Here is an 18,475-nt window from a genome sequence, read left to right on the forward strand (position 1 = left end):
CAAAAATCACAATTTTCTTATCTTTCAAAATAATTATTAATTAATATTGAATTATAATTATAATTAATGTAATACAACAGGTAAATTGTTATTAAAATATATTATAGTTTTTATAAATTTTATACTTACATACTACTTTATACGATAATAAAAATAAATACAAATTATTCATATATATATTAGTGAAATCGAATTAAAATTATAAAATAAATTATTACACCTTCTTTAGTTTAATTGCCCTTTTTACGTCAACTAGATATAATTAACTATATATAATTAAAAATATATTAATAAATTAAACAATTGTTTGCTATATACTTAGTACTAAGTTAAAGGTAAAATAGTTTTTGATATTTCTTAATTTTTAAAACAGAAACAGCATTTTTATACATCTAGTTTTTTAAAATGGATTTATTTTGACGAGTAATTTGTTTCAAAATTACAATAATATTTATTGAAATTAACATTTTATAATTACAGTACTTTATATCAAAATTTTTGTAAAAGAAATAACATGTAATTTTGAAGTTTGTATTAAAATTTTTTATGGTAAATTGATTAAAAGAAACATGGATTACAAATCACAAAAAACAACGAAAGTAAAATATTAAAATAATAGATATATTTTTTTCGTTTCAATAAATATATAGTTTAATAAAATAATTGTCTTTTTATTAGTTAAAAAATTGAGCTCCTACTGAATCAATAAACAATTCATTTATAAAGTTTTCATTAATGGTTTATAATTGAAATTATTTGTATCAATAACCTTTTACATATTAAAACAATTATTATAATTTTTATTATAAAAATATCACAATTAGTAGTATATTTATATGATTTTCAAAACAAATGAAATAAATATATAAAAAAATTAAATCAGTAATTACAAAATATGTAATATATTTTTATTTCTACTATTTACTACTACTAATTTCTACTAGCCACAATTGTACTCTTTGTTTTCGTAAATAATACTAATTAATAAGTTTTCAAAGAATAAAAATCATTTTAAAATAATTGCATAAACAATTTTTTTTACTGACTAAAATCTTTTTGTGACAATGTCATCTTAGCTTCCAATTTATATTATATCAAATAAATTTTGATACTTAATGTTATCAAATATGGATCACTATTCAAAAATGTTATTTGAAAAGAAAGTATTATATTTAATGAGAATCAATAAGACAGTACCTGATTCACAGAAAATTATATTACTGAAAATGAAATATTGAACTCGATTTTGCATTGCATTTTTCCTTTTTTTATGATAAATTTTTAAAGAATATTTAATATAGTTTATATATTTTTATAAATGTAAATTTTATATACATAAGTATATAATATACATAAATTATAAATGCATAAAATATACATAAATTTTATATATATTCATTTTAAAAACATTTTATAGCCATTTTACTCAATATTATATTTGCATATATTATTTAAATAACATGGTTTAAATTATGATTAATTTACTTAAAGAAAACAGGCCCTGAAGAAAAATAAAAAATCGAATTTGGGATGCTGACCAAGATCTTTGGTTAATAATCATAATGAACTTTATTAAAAATCGTATTAAAATGTTATTTAAAATCTTGTATTAATTTACATTGATTGTAGAGCTTGCATTGCTTCAATTAATCTCTGTATCTCGCCTTCACTGCTAGCTAATTTTTCTTTATCTATTACTTGTACATTAGTAGGAACTTTAATATTGTAATCTGTAGATAAGATAGTTTGTTTCAACTTCTGTACTGTTTTAACCAATTGTGCTTCTTTTTTTTTTAATTTATCTAGTTCCTTGATGGGATCGATTAAGCCCTATTTACATTATAAATTTAATATCCAATTTTAAATAGGAATAAAACTGTTTAATCAATACAATTTATCATTGAAATATTATTCAATTTAAATATATATCAAAAAGTATACATACATAATTCTGTAAATTTTTTATATTAAAAATTATTTACTTTAAGAATAAATTATTAATATTTACATATTAAATAATTATAAATCCTAATATAGATGTATTGAGCAACAATTTTACCAAATAATTAAATATAAATATATAATAATAAAAAATATATATATATATACTTAAATATCTATTTTTAAATTTATTTTTATTCAAATTGTTGAAATTAATTTCATTTGTAAAAAAATTTTAATTATTTGTTAAAATCTTACATTTATCAAAATAATTTTAATTACACAATTGATCTAAATATTTTGTGAATTAAACAAAGTTGGTGTTTAAATTATAAATAATATATTTTAATAATTTAGTTAAATTGTTTAATTTATATTTAAATTTTTAATTGATGACCAACTAATTTAAATAATGTTAAAAATGTTATTCTATGTAGAAAAAAAATTATGTAAGATTTCCATATATCCAATATGAAATATTTATGAATTTTCCATTAAAAAAAAAACATTACCTTTAACAATAGATGTATCTGTAATTTGTCAGAAATTGTTAGGATTACACAACCGACTGGAGGCTTTTCTAAATGGATAATTGAGTATGCCAAAATACTAATGACATCAGAATATTTAAAAATCTTCTCAGTACATTTTAGATCATGACAAGCAACATAAATTTCTGTCTTCAATTTATTTGGAACATTATAGGTACCTCGAGATGATCTAATACTTTTTATAATTTTTTGAGCAAAATCTATATCCCTTTCCAAATCTTCATTTCTCCAACAACACTGAATGATTAGATTGTATTAAAATCATTTAATGTTGACTGAAAGTATTTGTATTAGAAATTTTAAATATAATATAATTTTTGAATACTTGAAACCATATGTATATATACAAATTAATTTGATTAATGTTATTGTATAATAATTGTAGTGTAAAACAGAATTAAAAAAATTATTATATCAATTATTAAGAAGTGACAAACATGTACCTCAGTAGATGTCGGATATGGACAAATACATATACTGGGATAAACTAAATTGTTATATGGTAAACGTTGATACAGTTCTTCTGTAATAAAAGGCATAAATGGACTCAATAATCGTAAACTTACATCCAAAGTTTTAAATAAAACACGTTGAGCCGTTTTTTTCTGTGGTTCATTTTCTGTCTGAAAAACAGGCTTTAAGCATTCCTTAAAATAAAAAAATATTAAAATTTAACTAAAACATTAACTTTTCACTTTATTTAAAATATATTTCATATAATTGTATGCTACTACTATTTTTCAATATTTGAATATTCAACTTTCTCTTTTAGAAATAATACATTTAAGATAATATTTTCTTTGAATAATAATTACTTTTTTTTTTAAAGTATTAAAATAATTTAAATTATAAACAGGTAGTAAAAATTATACTTAATCTTCACTTTATAAAATTATATAGATTCAAGGAATAAAATCATATTATCATAATATTATGAAAATTGAAAAAAATTATTTTTAATCAGCTTATGTAAAATGATTATATAATATATATATATTACTTTTTAGAATTTTAATTCATAAAGATTTGAATAAAATATATCATTGTAAACCAATAAATTCATATTATTTCATTAATTTTGAATTTTAATTAAAAATACAAAAAAAATATCTTATAATTCATTAACCCAATTTTTCCAAAATTATTATGATCTAAATTTTTATTATCACTTTAGATATAAACATTAATCTCCAGTGATAAATGAAATTTTTGTTTAAGATATTGAAAATCGTACCAGATATACATCACATAAATCGTATAACCACAAATTATAACAAGCAGTAGTTGCTGCATTAAAATCATATCGTGTAAATGCATCATCGCAAATTTTAGTGGCATTGCTCACTCTTGAAAGCATCCATAAATCAATGTTTGATTCATTTCCAATAAACTGTAAATATTAAATTTCTTAATCACTTATTAATATACACTAAACAAATATAAATAAAAAGAAACCTCCAAGTTTTGTCTATTAGAAGCAAGACATATGGCATGTGAACTATTAAAGAGTTGAGAAATAATTATTAAATTAAGAAAATTATTAATTATATTTAATAAATTTAATTCAAACATAATTATTCCTGATGTTAAATTTCAGTTGATTAATTGATCGTGATTTAGTAATTTCATAATTTTTATTTTGAATAACATACTATGTATTTTACTTAAATATCAATACTATTGAAAAAATGTTAAGGTAAAATGCTAGAATGAATAAATTATAAAATATAGACAGATTAGTTAAATATGCAGCAAATTTAAACTCAAATCCATAAACACCATACCATTGATTTCATAATATTATAACTGTTGATTCCACTTGTGGAACCTCTCTATACAGTTAAAAGTTTTGAGTTAAATGTATTACATAACAAAATGCAGTTTTACCATGACATCAAATATCCTCACATCTCAATGAAACTTTACATATCTTTCGGGTGAAGATACAAGACCATTTAATTAAGTCTATTAGTGTGCTTTCTTATTTAACATAGAAAGTTTTAGGGTTTATTTGATTTTATATAAGGCAAAGCTTTTGATTAACAAATTTTTTATTAAATTTTTTTTAAAATCCAGGTACTTAATTTTTATTATATGTTTTTCATAAAAAATGATAAAATACAATTCACTTTAATTAAATACTGAATATAACCGATTAATAACGTACGCTCAAATTAATTAATAGTAGTTATATTTTTTTTTTGTATATCAAATTGATGTTAATAATTAATATTGATCAATAGTTCTCATTGAACCCATTATCTGTAACCTACAATCAATTATCAAAATATTTATAAAATAACCATTTAGTCAGAACAAAAAATTTCATATTTTTAAATTACAAAAATGAGAAGTTTGTATATATTATATAAATAAAAAAAAATATAATACATAAAAATATAATAGTAATTTTAAACCAGTATCCAGATAAATTAAAAATGTCTTTCAATTTATTTATCCACATTTATATTTTATATAAATGTTATATAAATATATATAAGAGATGTATAAAAGTGTGTCATAATAAGTAAAATACTAAATTTGAAAAACATCAAGTACGTTCTTTATACTTTTTTTAATAGATTATAAATTATATTATTGTAACCTAAGTAATTTTTTTTTATTAAGATTAGAATATGCAAATGAAAATTAAAAAATGATTTAATAACGCTATTAATAATCATTAAATATTTAAAATTTGAATTATGGGGCAAAATTAAATTTAAATGAAAATATATTAGCAGTCTTATTGTTATGGAATACATATGATTATTATATTCAACGTCATATATCGGTTAGAAATTAATATAATGTATTTTTACTTCAATAACAGAATTACATATTGTGAGGACAATCTGATGAAATTAAAAACTGAAATCAAGGATTCAATAAACCTGTCATGAAATTATTAGGACATTAAAATTATTGGTAGGTGTCCTGAAGGATTACAATGTTTCTACATAATATGTTCTTAATTCTAATTTTTTCATTTAAATTGACTTTGTTTTTGTAAAATAAAAGAAATTAGAAAAATAATTTTTTAGTATATAATACTTTTGAAAGAAATATACCTTAATATCCTCAATTTCATCATACTTGAAATTGTTACCAAAGTATGTTAAAGCAAATTTTACGGCATTCCATAGCTTGTTACAAAAAAATCTATATCCTTGCACCCTCATTATATCTAAATTAATATCCCGTCCTTGCGAAGTGTAGGCACAAAGAGCAAAGCGTAAAGCATCAGTACCGCACTCAGGTATACCTTGCGGAAAATCACGCTTTTGACTTTCAATTGCCTGTTTTAACTCCTTTGGTTCTAAATTGGACTTCATTAACTGCTTATGTAAATTCTTGATAAAGAAATAAAATACAATTTTTTAAAATAATTAAATCAATAATCAATTTTTTTTATAAAAGTTGTAGTTTCTGGATGTATACATAAATTTAAAAATATACAATCTCACTATAGCCATTATTCTAAATAAAAATAGTACAAATAACTTCAAATTAAGAAAAAACTATGATTTCTCTAATTTAAAAAAGTTCACTTGTTTAATACAAAAATAGTACAAAATTTATATTTACTATCCAAATAAAAAGCATATTAATGTATTAAACAGCTTAATAATTTACCTCTAAAGTTATGCCATGAATTACATCTATTGGATCTATTACATTTCCTAAAGATTTACTCATTTTTCGACCATGAGAATCCCTTACCATTGCATGCAAATAGATTTCTCTATGAAACAAAATAAGATTTTAATATTTAATCCTTAAATATCTAAACAAAAGCAAATTAATTCTTAATTTACTTAAATGGTAATTGCCCTAATAATTTTTGCCCTAAAAATACCATCCTTGCTACCCAAAAAAAAAGAATATCATGACCAGTTTCCAAAAGATTTCCAGGATAGAAAGTTTTAAGATCTTCAGTCTATAAAATGACAGAATTACAGATTTTTTTTAATTTTGAAACATTTATAAAAAAGTATAAAAATATATACCTGATCAGGCCAACCAAAAATTGAAAATGGAAAAAGGCCAGAAGAGAACCAAGTATCTAATACATCTGGATCTTGTTTAAGCTTAATTTGATCTTTATTAACTCCAAATTTTATGGCTGCTTTTATTTTAGCTTCTTCTTCTGAATGTGCACTGATCCATCGTTCATCGTCTGACACCTTAAAATATTTTCGTTATTTTACATGCATTAGTTTACGAGAAAATTAAAAATTACAACAATTATTTATATCTGAATTTTATTAAGTTGATTACATTTATATAATTATTAATTCAAATTAAATAAGATATTAATATATACAAAATAAAAATAAAATTACCTCTATGCAACAATTATCAATAGAAACAAAAAATGCTGGAATACGATGGCCCCACCAAAGTTGCCGTGAAATACACCAATCTCTGATACCCTCCATCCAATAATACCATTTTTTTTTGAATTGTTCAGGAATTATTTTCAATTTTCCACTTTTCACAGCTTCAGCTGCATTTTTTGCCATATTATTACATTTAATATACCTGAAATGTATTATAATATAAAATATTTAAATAATTTTATTTCGTATTTCTACTTTACCATTGAGGTTTCACAAGAGGTTCCACAATATCTTTGGATCTGCTACAAATAGGTACAATCATAGGGTTATCTTTAACTTCAACAAATAAATTTTTATCTGTTAACTCTTTTATAATTGCTTTTCTAGCATGAAAACGCTTCATTCCCTTAAATTAATTATACACAATATAGAAATAATTCAAATTAAAAAATATATTATAAAACTTTTTTTTATACCGAAAAAATTCCATAATCTCCAATAATATTGCCATCATCGTCGAAAATTGTAATAAACGATAAATTATGTTTTTTACCAATTTCATAATCATTAGGGTCATGAGCAGGAGTTATTTTTACCGCGCCTGAGTAATTAAATTATAACTTACCATAAAAGTAAGAAAAATATGATCAGTTATTTAAAAAAGTAATTTATATTTACCTGTACCGAATTCCATGTCAACATAAGTGTCGGCAATAACGGGCAACATTCTATTACAAAAAGGATGTTTAGCAAATTTACCAATTAAATGTGAGTACCGACTGTCATTTGGATGAACAGCAATAGCAGTATCTCCTAGCATCGTTTCAATCCTAGTAGTTGCTACTGTAATTCTATCAGCAGAATTATCAATTTCATAAGAAAATAATACCAAAACACCAAATTCAATTTTATCTTCATATCCAGGAACAGAAAGTAATGTTTTACAAGTCAATTCTATTTTATCTACCTTAAAATGATTAATTATGTAATTTTAGATAAATAAATTAAATTTTTAGATTTATGATAAAGTTTCAGTTTTTTTCTATTACCTCTATATCAGAAATAGCACTTCTTAATGTACATGACCAGTTAACAAGCCGGTTGCTTCTATAAATTAAATTATCATCATGGAGTTGAATAAATGCTTCAGTAACAGCTCGAGATAATTTAGGATCCATTGTAAAACAGGCTCTTTCCCAATCAAATGAACTTCCTAATTTTTTCAATTGATCATATATTCTATCACCTTTTCTAAATTTTAATATTATACATATAAATATCATTGCATACAAAGAAAAACTATGTGAATTATATGTAATTGATAATAGTAGTTAAACAAAATTTTATTTTCTTTTATTTCTAATTTTTTTAAATATACGAACATTATATTATTAACTATTATATTATAATCTATAACAAACTATAATATTAATAATCTACTATATAAATAAATTACATATAATAAGAAAAAAATACTTTTATTATAATTTTTTTTATATATAAAACACTAATTTTTTACTCGTTCTTCCAATCCCAAATTTTTTCAAGAAATTTTTCACGTCCCAAATCATGGCGTGTCTTTTTTTCTTCTCTCCATAATTTTTTTTCTACAATAACTTGTGTTGCAATACCAGCATGATCGCATCCTGGATTCCACAGAGTCATATGTCCTTTCATTCGATTCCTATGTTCAAATTTAATATTATATAAATAAAAATGTGAAAATATTATAAAAACAAGAAAAAAATAAACAACATATTTAATAATTTAAGTAAATATTCTTATACAATGTATATAATTTCAGTTTAATAGTTTAAATATTCTTAAAGTTTTAATTTACCAAAAATGAACTTTTATTTGTCAAAACAATGAATTTTAATGCTCTTACCATCTTACAATTGCATCTTGAATAGCATTTGTTAATGCATGACCAAGATGAAGGTAACCAGTAACATTAGGTGGTGGAATTACCATTACAAATTTTTTATTTGAAACCTTTCCTTCTCTTCTCCTCTAAAGGATATAAAATAACGATTAAAAATATTATATACAATATATTTTACTATATGTTACTAAAAAAAAAATAGTATTCAAATTCAAATTTCAATATATATACAATTCCAAATTTATAAAAATTTATATTATATTCATACATTATATTCAGGTTTGAAAAATCCACTTTTCTCCCACCATGAATACCAAGCTGCTTCAACATATTGTGGACTATAATTATCTGGTAATGAACATGAAACATCTTTCTTGTGGCCTGGTATGATATTCAACATATATGTAGCTGGCTGTTTAATTTCTTCCTTTTTTTCAATATTTTTCTGAATGCATAAATAAAAATTCAAATTAATTTAAATAATTTAATCAAAATGTTCAAAATAAGATACGATAAAACTAATTATATATTATACATTTTATATAACATAAATGATTGAATATCTTAAATTTACATTACTTATAATATCTATTTATTCATTTAAGATAATGAGGAAACAAAAAACAATATATAAATTAATAACTCGTTAAAAATTTATACTTTTAATCGTTTATTAATTTGAACTAAAATAAAATTATAGTTTGAAAATAAATTTTTAATTTATAATATAAATAAGATTCTAAATGATATATAAATTATAAAATTATGATAAAATTAATTACATATCTAACTATTGAAAATCTACTACTATTGAATATTTTAAAAAAGAAATTTTAATATTGTTTAGAATTAATGTATTAATGCCAATTAGCAATAAATTTAAGTAATTATTTCAATTCTAAAATTTTAAATATTTACAGAAAAAGGTAATTTATCTTAAATTAATTTTTGAAATATTAAGGTTGAATTTATAATTTAAATATAAAATGATAAATATATCACAAAATAAACGAATTTAACTAAAACCATAATGATTTTTTATAAATCGGACCATATGTTAATGTACATTAAAATACTTAGTGAATATTAACACTTCTATCTGTTATAATTTAAACATTATTAAGTACCTTTGATCTTTCTTTAAGTTTTTCATCAGAAATAATTTTTTTTTTTTCTTGTTTTTGCTTGAATTTTTCAAGTTTAGCAAGCTTTTCTTTTTCCTTTTCTAATCGTTTAACTGATTTTGAATGTGGTTCTTGAAGATTGTATACGCTCGAATTTTTCTGAGAATCCGACATTTTGTAATGACTTGTAGAGTTAAAAAATTCTCCTTTAAAAAGATAAAATACATTTATTTGAAATTTTTTCTATTATTTATAGGTAAAATTCGATTATAAATTATAATATATATATACATCTAAACTTACGAACAAAAACAGCATAAGTATAATTATTATTATTGCTTTAAATCATACAACATATTTCGTTTTAAACCATATCCAATGGTTGAATGTATTGATTTCAAAATGCTCGTAATGTTAATAAAATATTCAACATAAATTCAAAATAATAATAATAACTTACGTTAAAAGTTTATAAAATGCTTTTAATTCGTGTGTAATAAGGAATTTAGAAATTCAGTTACTTCATATTTATATTTTATATATTAAACAAAATATATATTTGATATATATTGTTTTATCAAACCCTTGATTAGTTTTTATATTTTTTATTTAGCTATAAATATAATTAACATTTTAATAATAATTTTACATAATAATTTTAATTGAATTTAAAAAATTTTCTTTTTTAAAACATACTCATCAATTGCTACATATATATATGTATGCATATAATTAGCTGGAATTTTATATTTTCCTTTGAATAATTATTTTATTAAATTAATTAAAATATTACGTCTATAAATCTTAATACATTTTATTTATATTTATAATATTCCTATGAGTCAATATCATTATTTAATTAAAATTATATTATAATTTTATATAAAAATTAATTAAATGTTTTTCATAATTTTTATATGAAATTAGATGTTAAATGTTAACAAAATGATATATGATTAATATAATGATATATATATAAATTATCATAGTTATACATAGTAGATAAAATAAATGTAAATAAAATTGTGTATTTTGAGAACGTTTTGATATAATTCTAAATTTATTTTTGGTATATTGTATATTATTAGAAATTACTTTCAAAATAGCATACAATATATATAAATTTAATACAGAATGTAATATATAACATTCTTACAATATTCTGACAATTCTTGAGCAAGTGTAATGTTATTCATTATTACTATATATGTTAAAATATCAGAAAATTATAAGGTTATCAAATTTTTAGCTAATATGTATGATATATTATATATGTAAGTAAATTAGTAAGTAAATATCACTAACTTTGTAAAAAATGTAAGAAAAGCAACACAATATAAATGTTTGATTTCCAACGTCCTTCAAAGATAATTAGCAGTTAGATTATTCTTAGATTAGTGCATTCTAGTATGCAATGGTTAAAAAACATCTTGCTCATTGGTAGCGTTAATAATATCACATTGTTTATCAATATTGTTTATCATAAAATCTGTCATTTATTATACAATTAGAGAAATGAAAAATAAATTCAATTATCCTACTTTCGTCCATTTTTTTATATATCCTCTCAGATTGAAAACTTTAGTTTTAAACATTTTGATTATTATATTCAATTATAATGAACTATTTTTAATAATTATAGTATACCTAAAAAAAATTTTACAAATATTATAATGGTAGATTTTAATTTTTTTTAATTTAAAAGTAAAAACTACATCATTAAAAATGTATTGAATTGCTATAATAAATTAATTATAAATAACTATAATTTATGAAATCTTATTGAGAACAAATAACTAACATTTTTTATTACGACAATTTTAAATAATATTAATTTTTCTAAATATTATTTTTACGTATTCATCACTTTTTTATTAATATAATTGAATTAATATAATGCATATATTTTTTTACATATATATTTCATAAAATTATTCATAAACGTTCGAAGGAAACATGTATTATAAATATAACCATGTTGAAGAAATGATAATTAATTATTGTGTAAAAATTTCAAATTCAATAAAGAGAAAATGTAAATATGTAATATTAATTTCTTTTATAACTTATAATAAACACAAAACAATGTATTGTCGATTAGCTTTATTTACAAATACTTAATTAATGTAGTTAATATATATATGCTCAGCAGTATCATAAGAGTTAAATATTTAAAAACTATGTTATTAAATGTATTTAATTCTATAAATGCTTTTCTATAAAATCATTTTAAAAATTCTAAAAATTAGAAAAATTTCATTTATATAACATTTTCAGCTTTATATATTATATTTCATTAGGTTATACGTGCTTAACGAATTCATTTTTAAGATGAGACTCCTTGCTTTTTATAATACTTTTATAAAATATAAATTCATAAAATGTTAAATTATAATAATATCACTAATCGGACAATCAGGTTTTTTGAAACGATTATTAATCCAGATATTATAAATAAATGAAATCCTATATGCATCTGCATAACAACTAATCCAAATATTTTATTCGATAGTTTAAAAAAAAAAAAATACAGTAAGATGGGTCATAAAAATATTCAACTAAATTAAATTATATTAAATTAATTGACAAATATCGATTTCAAAGTACGTGCAGATGTAGATACTAATATTTAGGATACATTAATTTAAAAGAAAAAAAATGGTGGTTACAAAATATAAGTAAACTACGTTTCATTGCACTCTCTTACAGTAATTTAATATATTTTTGAATTATTGTATAATTTTCATATTTGCATAATTATACTAAATATTTATATTAACTATATTAATATTACTATACATTGTTACATCTAATTTTTTTAAATCTTGTTATAAAATGCATTCTGATACCTACGAAATATGAATAATATTTTAGTTCAATCTTAAATAATTTTATTTCACTATAATATGATCTAGAAAAACTCAGTTCTGGAGAAAGTAGGTGAAAATTCAAGTTAATTAAATTTGAGCCCTAAGAATAAAAGGTTAAAATAATTATTTAATGTAATTCTAATACTTAATGTCAATAAATCATTCTAAATAATTATAATAACTTAAATTTTAATTAACTTAAATATTTTTAATATATACATACATTTATTTTTTATTTATATATTATTAATTTTGAAGTGTAAATGTATGTATATAACTATATAACTATAAATATAAGTAAATATATTAAAAATTCTTTTTATTTATAATTAAGCATAACATGATAGCAATATGTACATATATTTATTTATATCTATAGTTGTTATGTACATTTCCGTTTGCAAATTAATAATCAATATATACTAGCTGTAGCTATTAGGTCATATTAATGTGAGATATTAATTTCCCTTGCGTTATTTGGTTACATTATAATTATTTAAATAAATAAAGTAGGTATCTAACTACAATAATATTTTAATTAAATATTAAACTAATCATATTTCAAAATGAATGCATATTTTTTAATGTAATAAGTGCCTGTAATACATAAAAATTCGTATGCATATTATCTGATTTATATAAAAAATAATTAAAATAACAAAATTTTCAGCACTTTTTTAAAGAAAAAAATATTTAAAAAATTATATTATTCAAAAAAATAAAGATAAAAAAATAATAGAATAAATTATACATACTATTAAAGCGTTAAATTTATTATTTTAGAAAATATATCTATTACATTAAAATTTAATTTTGTTAATTAATAGTTTAAAAAATTATTTCTTAATAATATTAATATTATTTAGAAAATATAAATCACATATATTATAATTAATCAATAGGTTAGGGGATGTAGCTCAGTGGTAGAGCGTTCGCTTTGCATGTGAAAGGTCCCGGGTTCGATCCCCGGCATCTCCAATTTTTTAAATTTATCATTAATTAAAAGGAATTTTAAAGTATTATTTTTATTGCAGTTAATTTTAAATACTACGTTTAAGAGTATGAATATTTTATTTTTTTATATTTAACGCAATTCGTCTTTTTTATTTAATTATATTCATATTTAAAATTGATTAAGCTTTATTTTAAATGACTTAAAAATATGTTAACAATATATATTTTTTAATAAGTTGGATATAAATTATATTTACATATTTACATTAATTTATTTTTTCTACTTTCATTTATTTACAATTTGATCAAAAATACATACTACATTGCTAGCAACCACGTATTAGATTCATAATATTAATTTATAACAATAAATAATTATATATCAATACAAAGGTATTATTTTAAAAATTAACTTATTAATAGCAAAAGAAATTGTAATAATTGAAATGCTTGTTTTTTGTAATGGAAAAAATTAAATGTGGTTTAAAAATATTGTAAATATTGTAATAAAATTATTTTTTAATAACTGTGAATTATTGTAAATACAAATTATTCAATCTACTATTATTTCATCAGTTATACTATATCAGTTATACTATTTTAAAAGACTAATTTTTATTTTCAATATTAAATTATTTGCGACGATACTTGATATGAAAACTCCATTAATAAATCAATAATTATATGCACTTATAAAAGATTAATTTTTTTACAATTATAATGAAAACTGAATTTAAGATTTTAGTTTGTTATTACCTTTTAAAAATTTTAAACTGAATATTGATTAATTGAAATTGATTTTTAGATGATGGAGATGCTTTTGTTATTATAAGTAATATAGTTATAGTATTATATATTGTAAATTAAATACAGCTACATATATGTATTTGATTTAATAAAAATATAATATAACAAAAATTTTTAGTTATAGTTAATAAAATATTTTTAATAAAAATCAAAAGTAACAAGATAGCAGGAATCAATAAAATAAAATTTTTTCAATGTAATTAGAAAAATATGAAATACTGAAATTAAAAATAAGGATTATAAATAATAAAAATAATTTATCATAGAAAGAAGATTCAAATCAATTTTAAATATTCAGAAATAAAAAATTTATATAGGTTTACAGATGAAGAATGATAAATTTTATTAAAACATTGACTTATAAAATTATAAATAGTGGGTTAGCTCTCAAGTAATATAATCTTTGTATTTCTAAAAAATGATACAACTAATTAACATTAAAATTTATGGAATTAAAAATAAGCCTTTTACAAGAACCATGTTCTTATAAAAAAAGTGGTATCATAGATTATTTACATAAAAATAAGTAAAAAGAATGCAATATAATTTGAGTTTTATGATCATATAACAAAACTTTTTTAAGTGTCAAATGTAATCCATATATGGTCAAAAATATGTCAAGTTACAAATTTTCCAATTGCTTGCAATTTAAATAAGTTAGAAGTGTGACGATATTTTAAATGTGAAGTTCCCATAAACAGAACTGTCACATTTTACCAAAAAAAGTTTTTCTTCAGTTTTTCTTTATATAATCATGAACTGGAATCAATCGCTTCGGAAGGTCAACTGGTATGCAAAGCAAGATTATTGTTTGTAATGACCGGTTTTCATAGTAAAATTAAAATACTTAAATAAACATCCAATTACCAACTTCATACTGACCAACTGGATTTTTAAAAAGAGCGACACAGCGACAGCGACGTATTCATTATCGTTACGTTTTTATCGCAACCTGAAAACAGTGAACGAGGGCTAAGATCGGTCATATATTAGAAGCAAAAGAATCAGTTTTATTCATAGACATCTATTACCATGTATTTTCGATTTTTTAGCCCAATGGATTTAGAAAAGATAGAAGTCTATCACCAAATGATTTTCATTTATTAATTTTAATTTTTTTTCGAGTTTAAATTTCTTTTTAAAATATCATTTCAACTAGTTTGAAATAGTTTCAATAATTTAGTCATATTAAACGTATTTATCTGTATCAATAATAATGTATTTAGAATAAATATTTACTATATATATATTATATCTTTTATGAATATATTATTATTACTATCCCTTTAATGTAATATATACATATTGTTCGGAAAATAATCCCACAATTTGACTAGTCAGCCAAACGTGCAATAATTAACGTAGAAGAATAAAACCCACTAGATGTTATGTGGGGTTGCCGGGCAAGTAAAGGGTGAATGCACTGATTAATAATTAACACATGTCTTTATTATTTCTATTTATTTGAATTGATTTACAAAAGGGTGAATTACAGACGAACTTTATATTTCTTGATAATCTTGTGGTGTTGAAATATATTTACGATGAATGAAGCAGGTTATAATCTATTGAATATTATCGCTAAGAGGTTATCATGATTGTAGTGCTCTGATCAAACACTGGAATGCCATTGTGTTTATCTTAACACGTGTGTAGTTGCCTTTAAATATCGGTCGTAAGAGAGCCGAGATGGAGCGCAAATTATTCTTAATTTTAGACTGAAAATTTGTTATTGCTTGATTCGAAATTTATCTTATCAATTTAAAAAAATATCAACAAATATTGACATTTCTTATTGGCTTTTTATTTTATGTTATAAAAATTACTTCAAACTATTATTCAATTATTAAATATTATTTTACTATCAGATATTATTTGCTTCATGCTTTTCTTCATTAGGATAATTGACATTGTCCTTATTGCGATATAATTTTTTCTGTTAAATAATTAAAATACACAACGGATTAATAATATATCTTAATAATAAATGTGATACACAAATATAGCAAGCTTTGCAATTATCTACACATCCAATTAAAAAATTTTTCTCTACAATGTTATCTTGCTTCTTTCATTTCTCTTACCCATTAAAATAAAGAAAAATAAGATTTTTATTAAATTGTGGATCGTGTGCGTTAGCTGTTATATAAATTTCGTGCTCCGAAAAATCATTTTATTTCAGCTTATAACGAATATTCATTAGATATATGATTCCTTTGCCTTTCAAGGAACCTTCAAAATCCTTATTTATAACGTCTTTACCTCTATCACTATCTAGCATTGTTTTATATTGTATTTTAATTACGTTTCAATCACTAATTGCTCTGCTTTCAATCATTTTGGTTCTTGAAAAACCGAAAAACTTTGATAAACTATCGGTGAAAGTAAAATGTTGTTTCTTGATGAGGTATTTCAACTCGTCACACATAAAATTCGAATTCATCATAAATTATTAGTGTTATAAAATTAAATTTAATATTTGAATTTTTCTGAAAATTTTTGAAGTACTTATTGCCATGACGATTAATTTATTTTCCATAATATTTAAGTATTTAAATTATTAGCATTTTATTTCGATTAACTATCATATTGAAATTCCAGTTTTTTGTTATTTGAACATGTGTGTGTGTATGCGCGCGCGCGCGCGTGTGCATACATATAACGGTAGTCGAAATCCGTAGCTTTAATCATATTATTGCATGTGAATAAATATCGGTTCCCGTTATCTGAACCGAAAAATCTTTTCCTATTTAGCAGTTACTTTAAGTAAAAATAAATTTTATTTTAAGCTTGGTATTAACAACACGCTATTTATGGTTATTAATATTCCTATTTTTCTCTTACTAAGCTTTCTATCTGCGTATTATATATATATGTAATATATCTATTACTAATAATATGTAATAATAGTGTCTTAAATTACAAGATTTAACTGTGATTTAAAAATTTACAGAATCGCGTAGAGCAATATGAAATAAACAGTTATATTAAAGTATTGACGGTTTATTTAAAACATTTGACTTTAAATAAAATTAATAAAATAGAACATTTATAGTTCAAATAATTGAATAATATACAATTTATAATTTAAAAATTCATTCATATTAATATTAATTTTGATATAAATAATTTTGATTGATTTAAGCAAATTCGTCATTTACTAACTAATTTTAATAAATATTTCAAATAATAGAAATCAAAAAATTTAAGTAGGAATTAAAAATTATTAGTATATTGAATAAATTATATATTCAATTTTTTATAAATACTTTATAATAATGTTATTAAAATTAAAGAAGTTAAATTCTTTTCAATATATTTATATTTGTTAATGATTTAATGTAACGTAAATTGTTAATAGATATATAATAAATTTATGATTCTTGAAAGATTATTAATAATAATGACAATATACATTTTAAATACCCACCCTTATTCAGTCAATAAATTCACCAAATAAAAATTTATTAATGAATATTTATAAATGAATATTCACAATAATAATTATATTTCATTACAAAATATTGTAATATTTATAATAATCTCACTTCAAGAAAAATGAGAAATAATGCTTTTTTATTTATTATAATATAATTAAAAGAATGAAATTGCAATTATTATATTTATTAACCAAATATTATATAGATATACATTTCTTTAGTTAATTTGTATTTAAAATTATAAGTTAAAAACTGAATATGAAATATTAAATATATATTTACGAATAAATTTTTTTATCTATTGTACATCATTAAAATAATTGTAAAAAGTTGTAAAATAAATGTAAAATAAGAAAATTATATTATTACATATAAATTATTACAAGAGATATTTTTAAATATTATGATTTATTTTAATACTATTTATTATTATATTATTATGAGTGTTATTTAATTTTAAGATCTTAACATTTTCTGTTTAATATTAAGATAAAACATTTATTTTTATTGTAATAAACAATACCAAATAATGATTATAACAAATAAAATTTATACAATAA

The 18,475-nt window shown here is 20.5% G+C and overlaps 1 protein-coding gene and 1 non-coding gene across 4 annotated transcripts; one reads left to right on the top strand and one right to left on the bottom strand.

The window, feature by feature from the left end:
• Positions 1-1,528: 1,528 nt before the first annotated feature.
• ValRS (Valyl-tRNA synthetase) lies at positions 1,529-10,177 on the bottom strand. Of its 3 annotated transcripts, none has more exons than XM_011498700.1 (18): positions 10,148-10,177; positions 9,848-10,050; positions 8,989-9,165; positions 8,724-8,845; positions 8,355-8,519; positions 7,885-8,086; positions 7,514-7,802; positions 7,312-7,436; positions 7,096-7,241; positions 6,839-7,037; positions 6,503-6,679; positions 6,311-6,432; positions 6,129-6,237; positions 5,564-5,845; positions 3,727-3,882; positions 2,936-3,139; positions 2,454-2,729; positions 1,529-1,830 (listed from the first exon to the last, which is right to left on the bottom strand). In XM_011498700.1, the coding sequence occupies exons 2-18, from the start codon at positions 10,016-10,018 to the stop codon at positions 1,615-1,617; spliced, it is 3,138 nt and encodes a 1,045-aa protein (XP_011497002.1). In that variant the 5' UTR covers positions 10,019-10,050; positions 10,148-10,177; the 3' UTR covers positions 1,529-1,614. The 3 variants fall into 3 exon arrangements, with proteins under 3 accessions (XP_011497002.1, XP_011497000.1, XP_011497003.1); XM_011498698.1 differs by having other exon boundaries at positions 8,724-8,848; XM_011498701.1 differs by lacking the exon at positions 3,727-3,882 and having other exon boundaries at positions 8,724-8,848.
• A 3,443-nt stretch (positions 10,178-13,620) lies between these two features.
• On the top strand, positions 13,621-13,692 carry TRNAA-UGC (transfer RNA alanine (anticodon UGC)). Its single transcript has one exon. It is a non-coding gene; the product is annotated as a tRNA-Ala (tRNA).
• The last annotated feature ends 4,783 nt before the right edge of the window (positions 13,693-18,475 follow it).

The sequence above is a fragment of the Ceratosolen solmsi genome, unplaced genomic scaffold (genome assembly GCF_000503995.2).
Source record: "Ceratosolen solmsi marchali unplaced genomic scaffold, CerSol_1.0 scaffold30, whole genome shotgun sequence".
NCBI lineage: Eukaryota > Metazoa > Arthropoda > Insecta > Hymenoptera > Agaonidae > Ceratosolen > Ceratosolen solmsi.